This window comes from Notolepis coatsorum (genome assembly GCF_963971535.1).
Source record: "Notolepis coatsorum genome assembly, chromosome: 12".
Lineage (NCBI taxonomy): Eukaryota > Metazoa > Chordata > Actinopteri > Aulopiformes > Paralepididae > Notolepis > Notolepis coatsorum.
Window position 1 is genome coordinate 85308681 of NC_140176.1, and position 26782 is coordinate 85335462.

The 26782-nt window shown below is 45.6% G+C and overlaps 1 protein-coding gene across 2 annotated transcripts in view; it reads right to left on the reverse strand.

Annotated features, from left to right (window-relative positions):
• Positions 1–26782, reverse strand: part of l3mbtl4 (L3MBTL histone methyl-lysine binding protein 4) — a 75388-nt gene that overhangs the window by 29347 nt on the left and 19259 nt on the right. For both annotated transcript variants that reach the window (XM_084326500.1, XM_084326501.1), the window contains exons 6-10: positions 26354–26445; positions 17348–17502; positions 14615–14691; positions 14005–14090; positions 13392–13502 (exon numbers count right to left, since the gene is read on the reverse strand). In XM_084326500.1, the coding sequence (XP_084182626.1) occupies positions 13392–13502; positions 14005–14090; positions 14615–14691; positions 17348–17502; positions 26354–26445 (521 nt within the window). The remainder of the gene's footprint in view (positions 1–13391; positions 13503–14004; positions 14091–14614; positions 14692–17347; positions 17503–26353; positions 26446–26782) is intronic.

Consider the following 26782-nt stretch of genomic DNA (forward strand, 5'->3'; position numbering starts at 1 on the left):
CATTCTAGAACATTTGTCGTCACAGATCATGTCCTAATAGAACATAGGCTATGGCATGGTCCATCGTGATATTGTGTAGACTCTAAAAATCATATAGCCAATCGAACACAACTAATAAAGGCATTCATATTACAGCACGGTTATAATGACACACAACCAACGCCAAACAGTGGTCAACGAACGGTCTTTATTAGTATTTTGAGCTGTCCAGGCAGAATTGCAGCAATGGTCTTAGGGAGCCGTTGATATCTGACATCACCGTTTACAAGTCCGCCTTTTATTTATCCCATAATACGCGATAGTGTCTTCTTGGTTCGACAGCAGTGAACATTGAACAATCTCCGTGAAGTTTCTCAGAGTTCCGCTCGGGTCAGTCCATTATTTCACATCCCATGGGGGGTGTTTCCTCACTTTCATGACCATATATGGATAATCATGCACGAGCATTGACGGTAGAACAAAGTGGTATTCATCAACACGGAGGAGGATAGGACCTGTGTACGCACGGTTGATGAATCCCGACTTCCCTGTGCGTACACTGGTTCTACATTCTGTGCTTACGTGTGGAAATAGAACATGTTCTACGCACACATTGATGAATGAGGGCCCTGGTGTCTAGGGCTGAACGATTAATCAATTTTAAATTGAAATTGCGATTTGGAATGATGCAAATCGCAAATAAAAAAAAAATATCGCAAATTTAATTTTTTTAATTTATTTAACCAGGAAGTCCCATTGAGATACAAGATCGGTTTGGGAGAGGGAGGCAAGGGGTTTTAGATTGTGTGTTGTGAAGTTTAGACTTCAAAGAGGGAGAGTAAAGTACAGAAAAAAAGGTACCGTTGGGTACCGGTATCGATTCCCAGGTAAAAATAAACATTTTCAGGCTCGGTGTCCCGAAAAGACCCACCATGTAGGCCAGATGCAAGCCGCATTTTACAATAAACCTCTGTGGGGCAGGGGAGCTCCAGTAGCTCACCACGTACCGCGAGTGCTATTTCAGCGCCGTGGACAACCGCGCTCGCGCGGATCTGGGGCTGAGCGCGTTCGAATCCCGGACGGCAGCCGTGCCTTTCCCAGAGTGTCTTTCCCCCCCATCTGAACCCTTTCAGCCTGCTTCTGTCGGTCGAACTTGACCAAGTATGAATGCGAAGAAAAAGCGATAAACGCTAAAAGAACCAGGTGACTGGTCAAAGTTAAAAAAAAAAAAAAAACTCTGTGGGGCTGCTTAAATTTTTTTATAATTATAATCGCAAATTTAATCGCAATCGCAATATCTGTTAGAAAAATCGCAATTAGATTATTTCCCAAAATCGTGCAGCCCTACTGGTGTCACACTGTTTACGCTCCGGGCAGACTTTTCTGTTAGTCTGAAGCGAGGGCTTCACTCGATCGCATGGAATACTTCTTGGGATGCCAAATTCATTATGCAGTAAAGCAGTGGTCACCAACCCGTCGATCGCGATCGACTGGTCGATCTTTGAGACCTTCCCTGTAGATCTTTCCCTGAAAAAATAAAAATTTCGATCTTTCCCTGAGAGTCCACATTACAGTTCTACTTTTGTTTTGATGTGAAAAGTGATGCTGCATAAGATTACTGCACTTAGCACTGACTGAGAAAGTACATATTACAGTTCTACTTTGACAATGCTGGGACAGGGGAACTATGTGAGAATGCGGTTCATCGACTACAGCTCAGCATTCAATACCATAGTCCCCTCCAAACTCATAGCCAAGCTCAGGGACCTGGGCTTGAACTATGACCTCTGCCAGTGGGTCTTGGACTTCCTGACGGGCAGACCCCAGGTGGTAAGAGCAGGCAACTGCACCTCCTCATCCATCACGCTCAACATAGGGGCCCCCCAGGGCTGTGTTCTGAGCCCCCTCCTCTACTCCCTGTACACACATGACTGCGTGGCACAGCGGAACAACACAATCATCAAATTTGCTGATGACACAGTAGTGGTGGGCCTTATCTCTGCCAACGACGAGAGGGCCTACCTGGAAGAGGTAGAGAATCTGTCACAGTGGTGTCAGGAGAACTGCCTCTCCCTGAACGTCAGCAAAACAAAAGAGATGATTGTGGACTTCAGGAGGTCGGGGGTCAAGGACTACAGCCCCCTCAGCATCGACGGGGCACCGGTTGAGAGAGTGAACAGTTTCAAGTACCTCGGAGCCCACATATCCGAGGACTTGACATGGACCACACACATTGACAGTGTTGTGAAGAAAGCACGACAACGCCTCTACTTCCTCAGGCGCCTAAGGAAGTTCCAAGTCAGTCAGAAGATCCTTAAGAACGTCTACTCATGTACAATAGAGAGCATCCTGACTGGCAACATCACCTCCTGGTTTGGGAATAGCACTGCACAAGACCGTAGCAGACTACAAAGAGTGACACGTTCAGCCGAACGCACAATTGGAGGGGGGCTTCCCACCCTCCAGAACATTTACAACAAGCGGTGCAGGGGTAAGGCTAAGAGAATCATCAAGGACTCCAGCCACCCGAACAACTGCCTCTTTGAACTGCTGCGGTCAGGCAAGCGATACCGGAGTCTTAAGGAGAGCACAGAAAGACTCAGAAGAAGCTTCTATCCCCAGGCCATCAGGCTGCTCAACGAACAATAAACACTATGCAACAACCATCAAATGCACACAGCACACACACCCACACGCACACACTCACTTAAACAAACAACACACTGCAGCACCCACTCTCCACACTTTAGATCACCTAAACACACTTTACACTTTATATTTATTGGTAAAGGATTTGCACTACAACTCGTACACCTTACTGTAAATTGTACCTAAATTGTACCTCATCCCATTTCTGCTCTGCACTATATAGTATTGTATTAGTACATTGCATAGTATATTGTATATTGTATGGTAACTCAGTTACTTCTATTCTACATCGAACATTGTACATATGTCTATACTGAACACTGTAATTTTTTTTTTACTTCTATTTTACATGCTATACTATTTTATTTCATACTATCTTGTCTAGCACAGTCTCTGGAGCGTAACAGTAAGAAGCATTTTGTATAAAAGTATTCTGTACTTCTGTATGACAACTATTAAAGAAACTTGAAACTTGAGAAACTTGAACAAACATATTTACAATTAGCATTTTCTAATGTTAATAATATGAGAGTCCACATTACAGTTCTACTTTTGTTTTGATGTGAAAAGTGATGCTGCATAAGAGGACTGCACTTAGCACTGACTGAGAAAGTACATATTACAGTTCTACTTTATAAAATGCTAATTGTAAATATGTTTGGCAATGTTAATAGGAGAAGGTCCACATTACAGTTCTACTTTTATTTTGATGTGAAAAGTGATGCTGCATAAGATGACTGCACTTAGCACTGACTGAGAAAGTACACATTACAGTTCTACTTTATAAAATGCTAATTGTAAATATGTTTGTCAATGTTAATAATATGAGAAAGTCCACATTACAGTTCTACTTTTGTTTTGATGTGAAAAGTGATGCTGCATAAGATGACTGCACTTAGCACTGACTGAGAAAGTACATATTACAGTTCTACTTTGACGTTTTAATGTTGGACCAAAGCATTGCATGTAATTAGAATACAGGCAAATAAAAGTAATTTAGTTTAAAGTACAATCTTGGCTGACTTTTTCTCTCAACGCTTCAATAGGTAGATATTGCCTTCACAAAAAAAAATAAAAGTGATCTTGGGCTTAAAAAGGTTGGTGACCACTGCAGTAAAGGATTATGGCATGGGCCAATGGACATATGATCTACCAGATGCCGATCAAATAATTGGAAAATTCTTTTTGGAATCCAACCGGCCAAAGGTAAGAGCAATTTGACGTAAATTTCAGCTTGATCGTGCAAGGATTTAATAGCCATCCCCCAGATCAGCCTATGTTGTGGTAATAACGAATGCCGTTATTGGCAATCAATTAATCAGAAACGACTTACCCCCCCCCCCCCCATTTCATGCATTCATGATGGAACATAATACCGATCATATGCATTTGGATTTTTTTTTTTTTTTAAACTTAAATTTTTTATTAACAGTTATTTAGACAGACAGCACTTACAAAAAAATAAATAATAAAAAATGAAGAAACTAGCATCACAATAAAAAGAAAAAGAAAAAACAGTGCACATAAATATTTACATGGGTATCACATGGTTAGTTGTCTGGTTCCCCTACTGTTGTTTTCTAGGTATTTGATATAAAGGTTGATTGTGTATCTCCCTTAAACAGGCATAAACAGGTAATTCCTACTCAAGGACGATAAATGCTGACTAAGGTTTGTATGTGTGATCTGGGTCCAGAGACCCTCCTTGAGCTTCTTTCTTCCCTTCTCCTTCGTCCTTTTTTTTTTTTTCCCTCTTGTTTATTAACTTTCACTTTGCCTTTTGGTTCACCCATACACAAACCACCTCATCCCTGAATATTTAATATCACACCGTTAAACAGACATAAATAATAAGGTATAAAAGCATTCAGCACTTGTAATATCCCAAAAACAAAATAGAAAATATTAACTAAAGTACAGGTGTGTGACATGGGTTCATAGACCCTGCTTGAACATCTTTCCTCCTTTACCCTTCGCTCTCTTGTGTTGCATTTGGTTCTTCCTCTGTGATGTCGTTCTCGTTCCTTTTATAATCCTCCCACTTTCCCCATCTTTCCCCAAATTTCTCTTCCTGTAACCTCAGCATGTGTGTTATCCTTTCCATATCCTGTATTTCTTCCACTATTCCTACCCATTTTGCTATTGTCGGTGGGTCTTCCTTGTACCACAGTCTCGTTATTGCTTTTCTGGCCGCTATCAACATTATCTTTATTAAATATTTGTCCCCCCCTTGTATTCCCTCGTGTGTCAGGTCTCCTAAGTAAAGCACCAGTCCTGTTTGTGGTAGCCCGTATCCTAATATTCTGATCATTGCTTCCCCTATCTCCTCCCAATAGCCCTTCAGCTTCTGACATCCCCAGAATATGTGCGTGTGATTTGCCCCCTCCTTCCCACACATCCTCCAGCATGCTTTTTGTGTTGGTGCATATTTTCCCTTCAGCTCTGGGGTTATAAAGAATCTGATTATGTTTTTCCATCCAAATTCTTTCCATATTCTCGATCCTGTTGTTGAATGTTGTACCTCACATATGTTCCCCCATTCCTTCCCGGTTATTCCTATCTCTAGTTCTCTCTCCCATTTCTCCCTTATATAATCGGTCGTGTGTCCCTTGCTGGTCATTATAGCCCGGTATATTGCTGATATTACTCTTCCTTGCCCCCCTTCGTATGCCCATACTATCATCTTTATTATTCCATTCTGTTCCTCGTCTTTGGCCCCCCTTATTTCTTTGTTGTAGTAGTCTCTAACCTGTAGATATCTGAAGTGGTCCCTGTTTTCTAGTCCAAATTTCTCCTTTAATTTTTGTAGTGTCTGCATTTCTCCCTTCTCTATCATTTTGCATATTGCTGTTGCCCCCCCCCTCTCCCACCTTCTGAATCCATGGTCTAACCTCCCTGGTTTGAATCTCTTGTCATGTGCTACCCATCTCAGGACCCCTGACTGCTTCTCCAATTTGTGTGTTTTTACTACTCTGTTCCATATGGTCAAGGTGCATTTGGTGATTGGATCCAATAGTCCCTCTTTTTCTTTAAATAGTTCCCTATCCCCCACCAGAGCTTGTACCTTGTATCCCTCCCCTTCTTTTTCAATGTCTTTCCATCTTGCCTCATATCTGTCGTTACACCAGCACGTCACTGCTCTCAGTTGTGCTGCATAGTAATAATCTTGTAGGCTGGGTACTGCCATCCCTCCCTCTTCCTTTGGTAGTTGTAGTGTTTTATATCTGACCCGTGGTCTTCTCCCCGCCCATATGAACCTCGATATCAGTCTGTCCCACTCCCTGAATTGATTCTGTGGTATTTGTATCGGTAGTGACTGGAATAGGTACAGTAACCTTGATAGTATGTTCATTTTAATGACCTCTATTCTTGAATTGAAGTCCAAGGGCATTACTGTCCATCTCTCTAGGCCTCTCTTTATGTTCTGATTTATCTGTGTATAATTCGCCTCAAACAGTTTCTCCACCCCTCTCGTGATGTTCACCCCTAAGTATTTAATCTTGTCCATGTCCCATCTTATCCCGTACTGTTCTCTAATTTCCGTCGTTGGAGAATAGTTCCATGCTAAGGTCTGTGTCTTTGTCACGTTTAGTTTGTATCCTGAGTAGTGGCCATATTCCTTCAGTAGATCCATCAGTGCCGGGAAGCTCTTTTCTGGTTGCCTCATGTATACTATCACGTCGTCTGCAAATAGGCCTAGTTTATATTCCGTTCCCTTTATCCTTACTCCCTTGATGTCCTCGGTCTGTCTGATCAGTTGTGCCAGTGGTTCTATGAAAACGGCGAAGAGCGTCGGTGAGAGACAACATCCCTGTCTGGTAGCCCTCTCTAATCTGATTCTATCCGTCAAGCTGCCATTCACCTTAACCCTCGCTGTCGGTTCTTGATATAGTGCCTTGATCATCTTCATCGCCCTCTCGTTCAGTCCGAACCTCATCAATGTTTTATATAAAAATGTCCAGCTCACACTGTCGAACGCTTTTTCTGCATCTAGGCTAATCAGTACCGCGCTACCCCCTTGTTTTTGTATCTCCTCTACTATGTGTAATGTCTTTCTCACGTTGTCCTGTGTCTGTCTCCCTTTAATAAATCCAGTTTGATCTTCATCTATAATGTCTGGCATAAACGTCTCAAATCTTTTTGATATTATCGATGTATACATCTTGTAATCTACGTTGAGTATGGACACAGGTCTGAAACTACTACATAATTCCCTATCCTTCCCTTCCTTCGGTATCGTGGTGATTATGGCTTCCTTCCACGAGGGGGGCATTTTCCCCTCTTCCATCGTGTGTCTGAACGCCGCCCCTAACATGGGTGCTAATTCAGTTCTAAATGTCTTGTAGAATTCCGATGGGAATCCGTCGCTCCCCGGAGACTTGTTGTTTTTAGATCTACTAATTGCATCTTCCAGTTCTTGTTCCGTAATTATTTTATTTAATTCTTCATTCTGTTCTTTCCCTATCGATGGTAACTCTAGCTTCTCCAGATATGTTTCTATTTCCTCTTCTCCCGCTGCTTTTGGCTGTGTGTATAATTTCTCATAGTATTCTCTAAATGTCCTCTCTATTTCAGCTGGGTCCCTCAATATTTCATTAGTCTTTGTATCCCTTATTGTGTGTATCGTGTTCAACTTCTGTTGCGTTCTAATTCTCCTAGCCAACAGTCTGGTCGCTTTTGGTCCCCCTTCATAGTACGTTTGTTTCATGAACCTCGCTTTCTTTTCTATTTCCGTCAATAATTCCCTATTTATCCTGGCCTTTACTTCTTTGATTTCTCCGAGCGTTTCCTGTTCTTTTGATATCTGGTGTCTCCCCTCTAGCTTCTTCAGCTTCCCTATCAGATTGTGATATGTCTCCGTTCTGGCCTTCTTCAGCATTGCTGTTTTTTCCATCAATTTCCCCCTTATCACTACCTTCAGTGTGTCCCATAGAATGTTCGGGTCTACCGCCCCGTTGTCATTTTCTTCCTTATATCTGGCTATCTCCTCCTTGATCTGACTCACCACCCCTTTGTTATTTAATATTCCTACATTTAGTCTCCAAATCGTGTTCCTCCGTCTCCCTTCTAGATCTACTGTCAGATATATGGCACTGTGATCCGATATGTCCGCTACTCCTATACTGCTCTCCCGTGCCCTGTAACTGTCCCCCGTCGTCATCAAAAAGTAGTCTATTCTCGCATATGTCACGTGTGGGTGTGAGTAATGTGTGTATTCCCTGTCCATGGCGTGCATCTCCCTCCAAACGTCTGTAATTCCCATTTCCGTCATCTGAATATTCATATATCTACTGATGGGCGCCCGTCCTTTTCTAGTACTCGTGGTGTCTAGGTCGTGATTCAGTACTACGTTAAAATCTCCCGTACATATCAATATCCCTTCTAGTTCCAACACTATCATGTCAAAAATGGTCTCATATAAATCCCTCTCACTCTCTGGGGGTGCATAAACATTTACTAACGTAACCATTTGGCCCTCCATTTTCCCCTTCACCAGAACAAACCTTCCCTCCTTGTCTCTTACTTCCTTGATCAATTCAAATTTGACTGTGTTTTTGATTAACGTGATTACTCCTCTCCTCGGGTTTTGTTCAAAGGAACTATAGTATGCATTTTCATATCCAAATCTCTTCAGTTTCTCATGACCCTGTGCTACCAAATGTGTCTCCTGCAGAAAAATCACTTCCATCTCACTTTTTTTACATTTCAACATCACTTTGCCCCTTTTTATCGCATTATTCATTCCATTAACGTTTAACGACATTATTTTTATACCTTTAACCCTTGTCATCTTTCTTCTTCTTTCGTCTGTCAGTCCCCCCCATGTCACACTCATTCCCCCCTCCGGTTGGAGCCTCCGCTCTCTTCACCGAATACATATAGTGCTTAACATAAATAAAAAACATAAACTTTACATAAAGTGCTCCCAAGGCATTCGGGGGGTCCCTGTGTCCCCCCCTGTCCCCTGCTGGTGGGTGAGGGGTAATTGCCCTCCTAACGAGGGGCCCCCTCCTGACGGCTTGGGGGTTTGAAACCCTTGCCCCCAATCGCTCGTCATATTTGTCCAGCTTTCTTACTGTTTTTTTTTTTTTGCTTTCGAGCTCCTGGTCAAAAGCGCTCTGTCCTTCCTTTTGATCAAAGACCCTCTTTTCTTGGTCCCTCTCAATGTGACTCATATGTTTCATTGTCCCTCCTTCCTCCCATATCCGTGTGCAGTGTCTCCCGTGTACCCCTTATTATTTTCTTTTCCTCTCCTCTATTTTCTATGTGATGTCCATTTATCCCCTTAATCCCTCCCAACTGTGTTATTCACAGCATGTGTCTATGTATCTGTTTCAGTATGTTCTGTGTCTCGCCTTTCAAACCTAGTTATATTTCCATTTATTTCCTCCATCAGCTTGTGTATTATGTGTCCATGTATACGTTACGTTCATTTCTATATCCTGCCTCTACCTGGGAATGTGTGCTTATGCATATGTTATTTCAGTTTCTATACTTTGTCTCTATTTGAATAGTTTTTTCAATCTCTTGTGCGTGTACTCATCCGTTCGCCTCCTCCCGCCTCCTCTCCGTCTGGCCTCCTCATCCGTCTCCGTCCTCGCTCCGTCACGTTTCACCTCCGCCTCCTCCTCTCTCCTCCCTCCTGTTTCGGTCTCCCACTCTGATCCACCTGCGGGCTCCTTCCAATCTCTGCTGCAGGCTCTGCGTCTGTTCCTCCCGCCTCCTTCCTTCTCCGTCCTCCGACATCCTCATCCCTCGCCGTCTCATCTCTCGCTCCGCTTCTCGTGCCGTCGCGTACATCGCCGCCCCTTCCTCCCAGTGAATCTTAGCGAGGTCATGGGTGACTGGAATCTCATTCCGTTTTCTTTCAGGGTTTTCTTCAGTCCCGCGTAGGACCTGCGTGTTATCGCTACCGCTGTCGAGTAGTCGTGATCAAATGATAGTCTTTTCCCTTCGATTTCAATCTTCTTGGTCCACGCGGTTCTGAGTACCAATTCCTTAACCTCGAATCTCAGAAAGTTAATAATCACCGCCCTCGGAGGTCTGTCCGGTTGTGGTCTCGGAGCCAACGCCCTGTGGGCCCTCTGTATCTCCATTTTTTCCAGTCCCGTTTCCTTCATTTGTTCTTTGATAAGCTTTTCCACATATAGGGTCACCGATTCCCCTTCGACTCCTTCTTTCAGTCCCCATATTCTGATGTTATTTCTCCGTGACCTCCCCTCCATGTCCGACATCTTTGTCTCCATCTGTTCTTGTTTCTGAATCACACATGTTAATACCTCGTGCATCTCCGTGTTCCATTCCTCCGCGTGTGACGTCCTAGTCTGTAACTCGGTCACGTTTCTGTCCTGTTCCGCCATCTTCTCCTCCACCCTTTTGATTTCTGTATTCATTTCACCTCTGAAGTCCTCCTGTTCCTTCTTCAATTCCTCCCGTAGCTTCCCAATATCATTCCTTATCGTGTCCGTGTTCAGTTTTATCGCCGCTGTTATGTTCTCCAGTATCCCGGCCTGCATGATCACGGCCCATCCTGGCATTCCCGTGTCTGCCTCAGCGGTACCTCCCCCTTCTTTCGCCTGGCTTTTCTCGGCTTCGCTTCGGGGATTCTGTTTCTTCAAATTCTCTCCTTCTCGTATGTTCTCCATTTCTATTTCCTTCACAATCGTTGTCTCTTCCTTACTTCTCGTGAGCATTTTCCTTTTTAATTACTTTTCGGGTCTTTTTCTATCTGTTTTTTCACTCATTTGACCAGGAGCTCTATCGCGCGTGTGTTACCCGTCTGCTCTCATACCGGAAGTCGCATTTGGATTTTTAACTGTGTCGTGTGTAGGGACGAAACGCCAATGGATTTAACGTTATTAGCTTAGCGCCTTATAAATAGCCTTGCAGGAATTATCCCAGATCATTCCGATATAACACTCATATTCACCACGGTATAAAACTGGAACGTATTGATGAAAAAAAAAATCTTTTATGCATCTTGAATGGAAGGTTCTTACTGTCAATTGACAATGATATTGGATACATAGCTATAATATAAAATATAGATTTAGCTCTACAAACAACGTGACGCACAGTGAAACGTTGTAATGGAAAGCTGGCCTAACTACAGCGGGCCCAGTCTAATAGCTGGCACCCAATCTGTTAAGGCCAGTTCAGATCACAGTTTTGTGAAGAGTTTTGTGGTTTTAAAATGTTGCAGAGACCATTGCAGTGGGAAGTGGTTAGTAGCAGAGCGTCTGAAACTGGAGTCTCAAATGCACTGTGTCCAATCACCAAGACCACTGTCAAATCACCACCTTGTCAAATCACCACTATGTCAAACCACAAAGTGCAGTTCTAGAACAACGGACGTAGCAGGATATGGTGTATAGGAACGTAGGTACCCTATGTATGTGTAGATATTATTTGTAGGCTTTAAAACGTTATGTTACATAGGCCTGATTAATTATGTGGGGTTATAGGCCTTAACACTTTGAGTGCCAGCGACGTGTAATGTCGTCTTTTCATGCCCCCCGTTGAGTGCAGATGACGCGAATTGTCGTTTGATTTTTTTATTAGCGATCTGAATTCATATTTCATCAACCGAGTCTCCCGTTGGTACAGCAGACCCTCTAGGAGCTCAGATGGGAAAATACCGCCCCCTATCGTCTATCCCTGTGTAACTGCAGGCCATTCGATTATACTGGTGGATCTGTGTGGGGGGAGCAAACTGGCTCCATTATGCTGGCGAGGGATCTGATGAACATGGAAGTGATCGCAAGTTGGAAAGCAGCCTGGAATATATATTTACAGCAGCCAATAATCAATCAATAAATGCGATCGATATTTGGAATGGCGATCAGGAATTGGAATAATCTTTTTGGAGAACATCTGATCTAAGGTAAGGAGTCTATGTTACCAATTTTAGGATAATCAGAGCTGTATTCACTGAGATAACAGCGTGTCCCGTATGTGTATGTGTGTGTGTGTGATGTTGAGGAAATGAGGTAATCGATTTCTCAGCTCGCTTCTATAGCGTGCATAAGTACACATACTATCGATAATCTAGCGTTTATTTGAAAACGATTCATAAATAGGCAGACAAATGACAACGTGTCTAGTGTATTCGAGAATATTCCAATAAATGCCGTTTATGAGGGAATCTTTTCTATTTTCCGGAATTTTTTGAGAAAACGATAGCTTTTCGAAATGCTATAAAAAGGATATGAACCGATTAAAAAACAATCCGTTTTGACAATGTTGACTGCAAACAAGTCATTGATAAGCGACGGGCAGATTAGACACATAGCCATAATTTAAAACATTGATTATGCGTTTTTAACGCTAACATTGAAGTGGATGATGGCATTCAAGGGGGTAAAAAGGAAAACACGGCCGGCACTGAACGTGTTAATGTAGCTTGTAGGTAATATAATAACCACAACAATTAATTTTATTTATTAACCTCTTAACCTGTTAAGCCCTAGCCATATTTGTTAAGTACATACCTAAGTAAATGGAAGATTACTCCACCTCTACCAGGTCCATGTGCATGGTATCTAGGGACATCTATGGACTTCAGGGAATGTATTCCAAGTGTCAGAAATATTGTGTCTGTTACTATTCTTGAGTAAATTGTAATGAACCAAAGGAGAATATAAATTATTCTTCATTTTTTTTCTTGTCCATCTTTGACAGTGAATAACACTATGCTAACATTGACCAGATGCGAAGAATTCCTTCAGCACCCTCTTGAGATCCCATGTACCAACAATTTTGCCATCCGGACACATTTACACAAATATGAATATATAATATAGAATATCAGGCCTATAAATGACCTTATAATGGTCAAGTCATACATCTATGGATCAAATCTCCTCTTTCCAATGGAGTTCAATCTGGATTTAGTACCACCAAGCGCCCGTAACAGGATAGCAAAGACTGTGAATGAAATCTACTGTAAGTACAGTACACGTTTTTTTCCCTAGACATTCACAGAAAGGTAAAGAAACAAACTAAGTTCTATTTTATGGCAATAACGTTCAGGTTTGTTCGACCCGTGAAATATAATCACAAAAATAACGTCAGAATTTTTTGCCAATAATATTTTCAACAGCTTTGGCAGAGGCTGGTGTGAGCTGGTTAGTGTAGTTTTATGAAATCTCACTGCCCATCGAAAGCCCTGGGTCTCCTCTCTCTTAGGACTACAATGTTGTCATGACACATTGTCATTTCCTCGGGTCTAATTCATCCGGTTTCCGCCGGGATGCGCCAAGATATTTATAAAACTCATATTTCGCTAATAACACTTAAAATCTACAAGTATATAACATATAAAATATACACTTTGACTGCTGTTTTGATAGGGTTAGGGTCTTTACTCTAAAATAAACTGACTGTATTGATCTATTTATGACATGATATTAATTTCCTATCGGTACCGGACCGCTCAGGCTTAAGCACAAATGGGTTAGGGTTATGGTTATGATTATGGTTATGGTTAGGGTTGGGGAGCATCATAGCCAAACCAAGTTCAGTGCCCATGGACACCATAGTAGCCAAGTGTATTTCAGCACCATGGAGAGCACTGTAGCCAAACCTAATTCAGCACCATGGAGAGCACTGTGGCCAAACCTAATTCAGCACCATGGAGAGCACTGTGGCCAAACCTAATTCAGAACCATGGAGAGCACTGTGGCCAAACCTAATTCAGCACCATGGACAGCATCATAGCTCCATTCAGAGGCTGCCGTCTATAATCTGTTATAATCACTTACCTTGACTAAATAATCCTCAGAGTCTGTTATTGTAGCAACTCTGATCAACATGGGGTTTCTTCTGTCCACCACTTCCAGTCTTTGGTTCACATGGAAACCATGAGGAGCTCTCTGATTTGTGGAGAGAGAGAGAGAGAGAGAGAGAGAGAGAGAGAGAGAGAGAGAGAGAGAGAGAGAGAGAGAGAGAGAGAGAGAGAGAGAGAGAGAGAGAGAGAGAGAGAGAGAGAGAGAGAGAGAGAGAGAGAGAGACACACCTGAGTCATTACATCCAGTTTTGTGATTGGAGGCGATATCTGTAAATTGGGCCATCCAGCCCAATCAGTAGTAGGATTAGATTTTCAAATAATAACATTAGGGTTAGCCAGACAGTGTGATTTAGTTCCATCTCTGTTTTAATAGGTAGCCAGACAGTGTGATTTAGTTCCATCTCTGTTTTAATAGGTAGCCAGACAGTGTGATTTAGTTCCATCTCTGTTTTAATAGGTAGCCAGACAGTGTGATTTAGTTCCATCTCTGTTTTAATAGGTAGCCAGACAATGTGATTTAGTTCTATCTCTGCTGTAATAGGTAGCCGGACAGCGTGAATATCTCTGCTGTAAGGTAGATTTAGTACCACAATAAAAGCCGATCTTGGAGCAGCAGGACAGTTCTCGTCTTCCAGATATTCCTCCCACTGGAAACTCTCTGGGTTAGGGTGTCCTGCATGCATGCACACATATTACACACACACACATACACATATATATGTTAGGGTTGCAAATTGTAAGCACATTCCTTACTCGAGCATTGATAACTTAAAAAATATATGGGGGGAAAAAAGTATAATTATTATAATTATTATTTTTTGTATCATTCCATTTGGGCTGTGGGGGGTGCTTAATGTCTGAAGGAGTCTACGGAAGGCTTCTTGTTCTCTGCGAAAGCATGCAATTGGTCCAGTGATGGATACATCTTGATATGTGTCTAGTCTAGTGTGTTCATTAGATGGGTGAAATCCTCTTTCAGTGCCTCTGTGCCTGTTTTCGTAGGCAGTTAGCCTCTGGTATGCGTGCCATTAGCGTTAGCCACGCTTCTAGGCCTCTTTTCTTTTGGAAAAAGATATATATTATAAATAATTCTTTATATATTTTTTTTGCATTCGACTAAGAGGTTGGCAGTCCACTACGGCTCCTTTCGATCGATTAGTCGACTATTAATCGGGGTCAGCCCTAGTTTGTACTAACCTTGTGGTGCAGTCAGTGGTCGTCCTTGTTCCTGACACCATCCTACTGGATGAACGTAAGGACTGCTGCTGTCACACCTACACACACACACATATATATATATATATATATATATATATATATATACACACAACATATTCCAGATTGTTAATTCAACATTCTTTGATGAACTAAATTGTTTTATTCCCATCTGGGATAATGAAATGACAGAACTGAACTGAAGAAATGTGTGTCATGGTACTGGTGTGACTACAGCTCCACCTGCTGGACACTCATATCACCACATCCCTCTGAGACACATATATGTGTAGACATTCCACTGGTCTCTCACTACTAGTCTCTCCTATGAAAGAGATCTCACTCCCTGTAGTGAAAAGTGGGGAGACTTCACTTCCTGTTTCACTCCAGAGACCAGCGAGGCTTCTGTCTTACATTCCTCAGAGAGACAGACAGCATGTCCTGTCTTACATTCCTCAGAGTTAGACAGCATGGCCTGTCTCACATTCCACAGAGAGTTAGACAGCATGGCCTGTCTTACATTCCTCAGAGAATTAGACAGCATGGCCTGTCTTACATTTCCCAGAGAGTTAGACAGCATGGCCTGTCTTATATTCCCTAGAGAGACGGACAGTGACCCTTGTTAAGCAAATACAGAAGGATCTTTTTATCTCTGCACTTGCAGTATGTGTGAAACATTTTTCTGGATCAACATTTTGTAAGGAACCCGTTAAAAAGATCTGCAGCATCTGTGATGAGAGTATCTGGTGATCAGGTTGTGTTGATAGTATCTGGTGATCAGGTTGTGTTGATAGTATCTGGTGATCAGGTTGTGTTGATAGTATCTGGTGATCAGGTTGTGTTGATAGTAGCTGGTGATCAGGTTGTGTTGATAGTAGCTGGTGATCAGGTTGTGTTGATAGTAGCTGGTGATCAGGTTGTGTTGATAGTAGCTGGTGATCAGGTTGTGTTGATAGTATCTGGTGATCAGGTTGTGTTGATAGTATCTGGTGATCAGGTTGTGTTGATAGTATCTGGTGATCAGGTTGTGTTGATAGTATCTGGTGATCAGGTTGTGTTGATAGTATCTGGCGATCAGACTGTGAAAGACCTGCCTGCCAACTGGGAAACGTTTTGGCAAAACTCCTACAGCATTAACAGACACTGCCACAATGTGTCTGTCTAACACTATGTTACCAATAGAAACTACCTACAGACAGCGAGGTAAAGAAACAACGTTTATTTTGTTACAGTACTTAGGTCGTTTTTTGGGAGTATCTTTACTTTACTAGAGTTTTATATTTATTGCAACTTTCACTTTCCCAGCAGAGTGTCGAAGTGTCCTTGAGCAAGACACTTAACCCCCAACTGCTCCAAGACACTTAACCCCCAACTGCTCCAAGACACTTAACCCCTAACTGCTCCAAGACACTTAACCCCATCCATTTACCATAGGAACTACTCCCTCTAACTTGAATCTCTTTGTACTGAATAGATAGGAACTACTCCCTCTAACTTGAATCTCTTTGTACTGAATAGATAGGAACTACTCCCTCTAACTTGAATCTCTTTGTACTGAATAGATAGGAACTACTCCCTCTAACTTGAATCTCTTTGTACTGAATAGATAGGAACTACTCCCTCTAACTTGAATCTCTTTGTACTGAATAGATAGGAACTACTCCCTCTAACTTGAATCTCTTTGTACTGAATAGATAGGAACTACTCCCTCTAACTGTTTGTACTATGTACTGTAGATATGAAGTATCCTCTCTGGCTTCACCCTGTGTGTGTGTACCAGTAGATATGAAGTGTCCTCTCTGGCTTCACTCTGTGTGTGTACTGTAGATATGAAGTGTCCTCTCTGGCTTCACTCTGTGTGTGTACTGTAGATATGAAGTGTCCTCTATGGCTTCACTCTGTGTGTGTACTGTAGATATGAAGTATCCTCTCTGGCTTCACTCTGTGTGTGTACTGTAGATATGAAGTGTCCTCTCTGGCTTCACTCTGTGTGTGTACTGTAGATATGAAGTATCCTCTCTGGCTTCACTCTGTGTGTGTACTGTAGATATGAAGTATCCTCTCTGGCTTCACTCTGTGTGTGTACTGTAGATATGAAGTATCCTCTCTGGCTTCACTCTGTGTGTGTACCAGTAGATATGAAGTATCCTCTCTGGCTTCACTCTGTGTGTGTACTGTAGATATGAAGTGTCCTCTCTGGCTTCACTCGGTGTGTGTACTGTAGATATGAAGTATCCTCTCTGGCTGTACTCTGTGTGTGTACTGTAGATATGAAGTATCCTCTCTGGCTTCACTCTGTGTGTGTACTGTAGATATGAAGTATCCTCTCTGGCTTCACTCTGTGTGTGTGTACTGTAGATATGAAGTATCCTCTCTGGTTTCACTCTGTGTGTGTGTACTGTAGATATGAAGTATCCTCTCTGGCTTCACTCTGTGTGTGTACTGTAGATATGAAGTATCCTCTCTGGTTTCACTCTGTGTGTGTGTACTGTAGATATGAAGTATCCTCTCTGGCTTCACTCTGTGTGTGTACTGTAGATATGAAGTATCCTCTCTGGCTTCACTCTGTGTGTGTGTACTGTAGATATGAAGTATCCTCTCTGGCTTCACTCTGTGTGTGTACTGTAGATATGAAGTATCCTCTCTGGCTTCACTCTGTGTGTGTGTACTGTAGATATGAAGTATCCTCTCTGGCTTCACTCTGTGTGTGTGTACCAGTAGTCGTAGGCGTCGTCCCAGTTGTCAAAGTGAACAAGGAAGTGGTCATCGATGACATCAGCGACTGACGCCACACATACCAGACATGGATTCTTCCTGTCCACTGCCTCAAGCTTCATACCCACCTCCACACTGCAGGGGGCGCCAGAGAGCTAGAGAAGAGAGAGAGAGAGAGAGAGAGAGAGAGAGAGAAATATCATTTAACAGCGGTTCTCAAACTACGGGCTGCGACCCAAAGTGGGGTCGTGGGTAGGTGACAGCGCATTCGCAAGTAAAAAAAAATTATAAAAAAAAATGATTTGAAAACATATGTTCTGGCAACATATTTTGGCTAAATATGCCTCGTTTTATAAATGTGTATTGATAACAGTGCTTTTTTTATTTTTTATTATTGATCTTTTTCCCCCTCCTTTTTCCTCCGATTTTCTCCCATCCCAATGTTAGTCGTTATGCCAATTCCCAATCCCCTTCCTGGTCGCTGCGCACTTACCCCCCACAGTCGGTCTGGGAGAGTGGAGGCTATCACGTGCTTCCTCCGACACACGTCTAGCCAATCAACCGCTTCTTTTCACCTGGCAGCGCGGACTCTCACTGAGAGGGTGTAACGTGTGGAAGGATCACACTACCCCCCTTAGATCCTATCCGCGCTGAGCAGGCGCCCCGACCAAACTGTAGGAGTCGCTGTTTACAACGACCCGGACCCACCCCTCCAGCTTTCCCACTCTCTAATACTGCCAATTGTATTAGTGTGAACGGCCAGCCAAGCTGGTGACAACGCCGTGAGCTGGATTCGAACAGGCGAATCCAGCGTCTCCGGCGTTGGTGACGAACGCAATCTCCGCTACGCCACCTGATTGCCTTGTAATTACATTTTCTAATAAATATGCATGATCAAGTTCAACAGTCAACCAAGGTGTCCCCCAAGGCTCTGTACTTGGCCCAATTCTCTTCACCATCTACATGCTCCCCCTCGGTCAGATCATCCGCCGCCATGGCCTCAGCTTCCACTCCTACGCCGACGACACACAACTCTACCTCTCCACCAAACCATCCACCCAGCTCCCCCCACACTCCCTTATCAACTGCCTTCATGAAATAAAAACCTGGATGTCATCTAACCTTCTCAAACTCAACAACAATAAAACTGAGCTCATGGTTGTGGCACCCAAGGCCCTGCTCCGGAAGGTTGGGGATCTCACCCTCAACATAGACGGCTGCTCCATCTGCTCTTCCCCTAAGGTCCGCAACCTGGGCGTTATCCTGGACTCCACCCTCTCCTACCAAGCCCATGTCAGTTCCGTCACCAAATCCGCCTTCTTCCATCTCAGAAATATCTCCAGACTCCGACCATCACTTTCCGACTCCACAGCTGAGACCCTCACCCATGCCTTTGTCACCTCCCGCCTGGACTACTGCAACGGGGTCCTGTCCGGGGGCCCAAGTAAAACCCTGGACAGGCCCCAGTATGTTAAAAATTTAGCTGCCAGGGTTCTAACCCACACCAAACCTTGGCAGCACATCACCCCCACCCTCATCCACCTCCACTGGCTCCCCATCAAATCCTGCATCACCTACAAAACCCTCCTGCTCACCTACAAATCCCTTCACACTCTGGCACCTCAGTACCTCACTGACCTCCTCCACCCCTACACTCAGTCACGGTCCCTGCGATCCACGGACACTGGTCAGCTCTCCATCCCCCGAACCAGACTGCGGACCTTCGGGGACAGAGCTTTCAGTGTGGCAGCTCCCAACCTCTGGAACTCCCTCCCCGCAGAACTCCGCACCGCCCCAACTCTGGACTCATTCAAAAAACTGCTCAAAACCCACCTCTTCAACTTGGCCTTTAACCCCTAATTTCTCACTTTATATATGTATATGTTGTGTCTGTCCACTATGTTCGTTACTTTGTTATAATTCCCCCCTATGTAAAGCGACCTTGGGTCTTTTGAAAGGCGCTATATAAAATGAAGTTATTATTATTATTATTATTATTATTATTATTATTAACAATTATAGTTGATTATAGTTGTTTTACCAGTAGTGCTTAGTCCAACAAACGCACCATATGGTCCATAATCATCATCCATATAATCCATTTTGTCTTTTTCATAATATCCAATAGTTCGCTCTAGGCAATCGCGATTGTTGAACGTGTCCTGCTTGCTGCTGCTCACAACAAGTACCTAGTCCTAGTTGTTGGGGGCTGTGGGGGCTGGCACTAATAACAGTTGGCCCATGTTCATAAGGTAGGCGATACTGCCACCTGGCGGATTTCGATCGTCATTGCAATTCCAACATTGTGCCAGGGAGCTCCGGCTGGATGTTTAGAACAGGGATTGTTACAAAGGGTCAGATTAAACCGAATATATGTATTTATTGATTGATATATATTGCATAATATTTGTATATCGTTTGATATCCCTTGTGTATTCTTTGTACATATACACGGAATATCCCTTTAGCCTGGTACAGACCATAATATTTCGTTCTCTTATTGGATGGCGTGCCACCAGCGCCAGTGTCTTACCCCCAGAGTCGAGTTCAAAGCTACCGTCAAGGCTTGTCTCAACATGCCCGGTTCTGCCCAGGACTACGAGACAGGAATAAGGCTGGTACTAGTTTGTTCCCCCAACATATAAATATGGCGCAGGTGAATACAGAAGTAGTTCAGTCCGCAGTCCGTTCAGTTCAGTCTTAGTAACAAGTGAAGCCTCACCCACTATGCAACGTGCGGTGAAGTGGGCCCGTATTGCCCCAAAATAGAGTCTTGTTTTATCCTAATACGTTTGTTCAACGTATCGTTCGCTCCTTACTAGTAAGCCTTCATCACGAGTCAAAGACCAAGTGAAGTGAGCAATTGTGTGTCTAAATAGAGCACTTATAGCCGCGTGCGAATAGGATAGTAAAGTATCAGCGCTTGGTTGAATAACGTCCAGTTCAACTTAGTTAATGTGAACCACCGCGCACCGGAGGATCTACACCGGTGAATGCAGACCCCCTTTCCGACTGGATTATTATTATTGCTTTGGACCAGGCTGTTAGAGCGGAGAAGAATCGTCTACACCCACTGCTGTGGGACCTGCCCGTGAGGAGCATCATTCGAGCCCCTCTCTATTGGAGAGGCTGACCGGCTTCCACCTGTGCTGCACGCATACTGGGATTACAGTCGCTGCCTTTCGTCTGCTGAGCAGGGAGTAATATACCGCCTCCAGGAGCCTATTGAGTCCCCGCTGACCCAGACTTTGCATTAGAGCATTGCCTCCCCCTGCTGGCTTACAACCGGTGGAACCCCCTACCAGTATCCCCTAGATATAATTCCTAATATTCAAGTTGTATTATTATCTCATGCGTAATATGAGAATGGACATTCATTATTGATTTGCCTACGCACATTCCTTTGCCTTACAAGAGCATCCAAAGTAATTAGAGAAGTATATTATGTACCTTTTGCTGCAATAAATACTTAAAGACAACTTTGTGTAGAACCGATTCATTGTGGGGAAGTGTTCTCATCATATACTCGTGTACGGTATGGCCAGTATAATGTACATAAGACGGTAGTGGTTTAATGATACCATACTTGATTAATACAGTCAGGGAATTGTACCCCTCAGTTACAATTGGTCCTTCGAGCCCCGGATAAGAATTAGCGTAATATTAATATAATATTAATATTAACATGGCCGATGATGAACACTCCACAAACGGTTCTCCTAAGCTAGATCGCCCAGAGCGCAGATGGCAGCCACCTCTTCACCTAGAGGACTACGTTGTCAGTCCAATACCTAGCTTTAAAAGGAAGTTAAATACGGATAAAGTAACTAAAGCGGATAGTAAAATTATGTCCAACCCTACCGACCAGGCTACCCCGCCAGTAGAGACCCTAGTGGGTTCTAACGTAACTGACCAAGCTCACGGGGGGGACCAGGAGGGACATGACATGACTTTACCCCCAGACAACGCCAACGGGACAGTCCCCGGAGAGCTCCAGGATAAAGAAAGCCCTCCCGGGACGGAACCCGACCCACCACAAGAAGAGACGCGCACCCAGGAGATGGATCTCCTCGGTACGCGACAGGAGAACGGATCTCCAACGAGTACTGCCGGGAGCCGATCGCCTCGACCGGCGTCTTCCCCCAGCGAGGCGGACAAGATGCTGGCACAGGCACTCATCGCCACCCTGGCAGCCTCTACCGAACGCGATCGACTTCAGGGTGAACGCGATCGACTCCAAGCGCAACAGACGAGCGAGCGCGAACAAGCTGCAGACGAACGAGAGCGCCTTCACGCGCAACTCCAAGCGCAAGCCCTCCGTGAACGCGAACATTCTGCAACCGAGCGAGAGCGCTTCCAGGCGCAACAAAGGAGTGAAGACGACCGCATAAGACTGGAGACCAGACGCCTTCAGACGGAAGAGAACATTGAAAGAAGCCGCGCCGATGCACAGCACGCCGCCGCCAATGCACAGCGCGACGTCGCAAATGCACAGCTCCACGCCGCCCATGCCAGCGCCAATGCCCAGCGCGACGCCGCCAACGCACAGCGCGACGCTGCCCAGGCCAGCGCCAATGCGCAGCGCGACGCCGCCAATGCCCAGCGCGAAGCAGCGCGCGACGCAGCCCATGCCCAGCGCAAGGCAGAGCGCGACCGGCTGCAGGCGGAGCTGATGGACAAACTGGTTGCCATGGCGACACCCCCTCTCTCCGCACGGAGCTCCCGGAGATCGTCACGACAAGGGTCTAGGACGCATTCCCCTACCCGACCAAGCGACCCGGGACCCCGCCAACAGGAGGATCCTGTCCACGTCTCCGAACCCCCTCCCCGGCCGGTCCATACGAGACCCAGCAACCGGGAAGAACCGGACCACGCCGAGAGACTGAACCGAAGACTCCAGGACCTAGCAGAGGAAGAGGAGGAGGAGGAGGAGGAATGTCAAGCCGACCAGCAGCAACGTACTCTGGACCAGGAGGCCCAGTACAGCCCCGACCAGCAGCAACGTACTCTGGACCAGGAGGTCCAGTACAGCCCAGAAGTCAGCCCCGAGGCCCTGCGCTACAAACCCCCGACTCAACTCACGGGTGAGTTTGACGCACCGCCAGCCCCGAGGAACAGCACCTGGGTACCCGACCTTCGGTACCCACCAAGCACCAGCCCAAGACGACACGCAAGAGGAGACTCGCCTAGGAGGCCTCTCCCCCAACGCTCGCCGATGTGCCAGTCATCCATGGCATCGTACCTTGGCACACCGACGTTCCCGGACTTCACACACGAGAACAGAGCACAGTACACAGAGCTACGAATGTGCTTAGAGACTATGCTGTCCGACGTACCAGATGAACCGTACAAGTATTCTATCCTACTCAAGCACCTGAAGGTGCCCAGAGCGCATAATATAGCGCTGGCATATTCCAGCTCTACTACCCCATACACCGCGGCTCTAGTAGCCCTCGACCAACGTTATGGACGCATATGGGACTATGTGATACAGGAGATAAGAGACATTGACCGTCTCCCCCCAGCCAGAGACAACAGAGCATTAGATGACCTCTCTATCAAGGTACAGTCCCTGGTAGGGATGCTGGGGTCCCAAAAGGAAAAGGGGATCTATGAACTGTACGCTAACTCTAATGTAGAGAGGATACTAGAGAAGCTCCCTCCCGCCCGACAAGAGCGTTTTCGGCGGCAGAGAGACTACCGCGACCCCAACGGTCCAGAGGCATCCCTCCTAGACCTATCTGAGTTCCTCGCCAGGGAGGTCAGTAGCCTACGACTCGACACGTTCGTATGGAGTGGACCAAGCCCAAGACTCGGACCTCGGGGATCAACGGATAACCGCCGGTTGGTGACCGTTATGCACCAAGCCGAATCAGTACCGCAGCACAAGAACCACCACACCCCCTCGACGAAAGAGGACCAGTGGAAGATTGAGTGCCAGTACTGTGAGGGAGAACATCGGCTGTACCAATGCGACACCTTCGGGAAGCTGACCACGGACGAGGTGAGTCAGTGGATCAAGGACCACCGCCGCTGCTTCCGCAGCCACCTAGCAGCTGAGTGCCGCTTGAAGAAGAAGTGCAGCAGGTGCGGTGGCACCCACTTGGAGGTCCTGCATGACATCAACAGGCGTCAGCCAGGACAACAGAGTGGGCCCGTCGCGGTAATGTACCATGCCGAGGCGGTGGCACCAGCACCAAAGTTCCACCAGACCGCTCCCTGGTGTCCCGACTGCTACAGCAGACACTGGGAGTCACGGTGCGACTCGCACCATATAGATTCTATGTCACCACCAACAGGAGTGCTCCACATTGACCAGCATAGCGGGACCCCCCCGAGTGCTCCTCAAAGTGGTCAGAGTGCTCCTGAGCTACGAGGACAAGGTCCTGGACACTTACGCCGTCCTGGACGATGGGTCTGAAAAGACTCTCCTCCTCGCTTCCGCAGCAGCCCAGTTGGGCCTGCGGGGTGTCAAAGATACCATGACCATACGCACCATCAGAAGGGACCAGAAGACCATAAAAGGTGAAAAGGTCTCCTTCAAGATAGCAGCGGTGGACCAGCCCGAGAAGCAGTATAGTATAACCAACGTCTTCACCAGCCACGACATAGGCTTGTCTCAGTACACCTACCCCATCCCACAGCTGATGGCCAAGTATGTGCACCTACGTCAACTACCTATACCGCTTATCGACGGCGCCACACCGACCCTGCTCATCGGCTCTGACCACGCGGACCTCATTCTCCCAATTGAGGCGGCCCACATCGGACCCAAAGGATGCCCAGTCGCGGTTCAGACCCGACTGGGATGGACACTCCAGGGCCCCCTCTACGGACTTGACAGTCAACCCACGTCTACACGCTGCCTACACACAAAGGCGAGCGACACCGGCCACTCCCTCGTACAGCAGAGGCTATTGACATTAAGCGAGAGGCCCGTGAGAGAACCGTGGGCACCAGAGGGAGTTCGGAACTCCACCCCCCTCAGCTGCGCTTCAGACGTAGCTGACCTCGAACCCAGCACCCCAAGCGACTCCTTGACGGGGCGGCCGAGACCGGCCCCTCCTCAGACGGGGTACAGAGCAAACAAGAGAAACAGACGGAGGAGGAGGAGGCACAGCCAAGCACAGATCAAAGCAGTCTCAGGCCCGCTTCCTCCTAAGCCCCCCTTCATCCCGTCCAGTCGTCATGACCATAGACCAGTCACTACCCCGAGCTGCGTGGCCGGCCGGCCGCGTAAGCAAAGTGACCACTGGTGCCGACGGAAAGGTCAGAGTGGCAGAAGTGCTCGGCCAAGGGCGGACATACAACCGACCCGTGGCGAGGCTGATAGAGTCGCCAAGGCTCCCCGACTCGCTTAATGACGACCATGACCACTGACTTTGTGAACTGCCTACCCTCACAACGGACATTGAGTAGTGGACAGTGCGGTTAATCTGTCTCTGCTTAGCTAATTAGGTGGGACTAATTAGGAGGCGGCTGTTACAAAGGGTCAGATTAAACCGAATATATGTATTTATTGATTGATATATATTGCATAATATTTGTATATCGTTTGATATCCCTTGTGTATTCTTTGTACATATACACGGAATATCCCTTTAGCCTGGTACAGACCATAATATTTCGTTCTCTTATTGGATGGCGTGCCACCAGCGCCAGTGTCTTACCCCCAGAGTCGAGTTCAAAGCTACCGTCAAGGCTTGTCTCAACATGCCCGGTTCTGCCCAGGACTACGAGACAGGAATAAGGCTGGTACTAGTTTGTTCCCCCAACATATAAATATGGCGCAGGTGAATACAGAAGTAGTTCAGTCCGCAGTCCGTTCAGTTCAGTCTTAGTAACAAGTGAAGCCTCACCCACTATGCAACGTGCGGTGAAGTGGGCCCGTATTGCCCCAAAATAGAGTCTTGTTTTATCCTAATACGTTTGTTCAACGTATCGTTCGCTCCTTACTAGTAAGCCTTCATCACGAGTCAAAGACCAAGTGAAGTGAGCAATTGTGTGTCTAAATAGAGCACTTATAGCCGCGTGCAAATAGGATAGTAAAGTATCAGCGCTTGGTTGAATAACGTCCAGTTCAACTTAGTTAATGTGAACCACCGCGCACCGGAGGATCTACACCGGTGAATGCAAACCCCTTTCCGACTGGATTATTATTATTGCTTTGGACCAGGCTGTTAGAGCGGAGAAGAATCGTCTACACCCACTGCTGTGGGACCTGCCCGTGAGGAGCATCATTCGAGCCCGTCTCTATTGGAGAGGCTGATCGGCTTCCACCTGTGCTGCACGCATACTGGGATTACAGTCGCTGCCTTTCGTCTGCTGAGCAGGGAGTAATATACCGCCTCCAGGAGCCTATTGAGTCCCCGCTGACCCAGACTTTGCATTAGAGCATTGCCTCCCCCTGCTGGCTTACAACCGGTGGAACCCCCTACCAGTATCCCCTAGATATAATTCCTAATATTCAAGTTGTATTATTATCTCATGCGTGATATGAGAATGGACATTCATTATTGATTTGCCTACGCACATTCCTTTGCCTTACAAGAGCATCCAAAGTAATTAGAGAAGTATATTATGTACCTTTTGCTGCAATAAATACTTAAAGACAACTTTGTGTAGAACCGATTCATTGTGGGGAAGTGTTCTCATCATATACTCGTGTACGGTATGGCCAGTATAATGTACATAAGACGGTAGTGGTTTAATGATACCATACTTGATTAATACAGTCAGGGAATTGTACCCCTCAGTTACAGGGATCAAATGAAAAAGATCAAAGGATCCAAAAACGAGTTTACTCATTATTGGCACTCAACGCTTGGCAGTATACTCGTTATTGGCGCCCAATGAGTTAAGTGTGGGGTCGCCAAAAACAAATCCTAAATAAAATGGGGTTGTGGTATAAAAAAGTTTGAGAACCCCTGAGATTCTAACAGATTAAAACTAAACCCGTTGACATGTTATTTAAACAGGGTTGGTTCACAGGTTTAGCAGACTTACCCAGGTCTGGGGTTTGAAAAGGTCCTTTGGTGCTGCCTGGGAAGACGTGGACTCTAGATACTTCTCCCAGTCAAACTTTGTCTCAATGTAGCCTAGACAGACATAGAGAGAGAGAGACAGAGAGACAGACAGACAGACAGACAGAGAGACAGACAGACAGACAGAGACAGAGAGGGGGGTGAGGAAATGGGAAATATGGTAATGTCGATGCAGCTGAGCTTTAAGACACAGAACACGTTGGTAAGTTTTATGTCCACATGTCCTCCTCGCAAAACAAAAAGGTTAAAGGAACACGCCAACATTTTGGGAACACAGATAGATAGATACCAGTTCTCTGTGCGTTCAGTAGAAAGCTATCTGGCTGCATGTTAGCCTAGCTTAGCACAATGAATGGACATGAGCGGTTAGCCTAGGCATTGTCCAACTAAC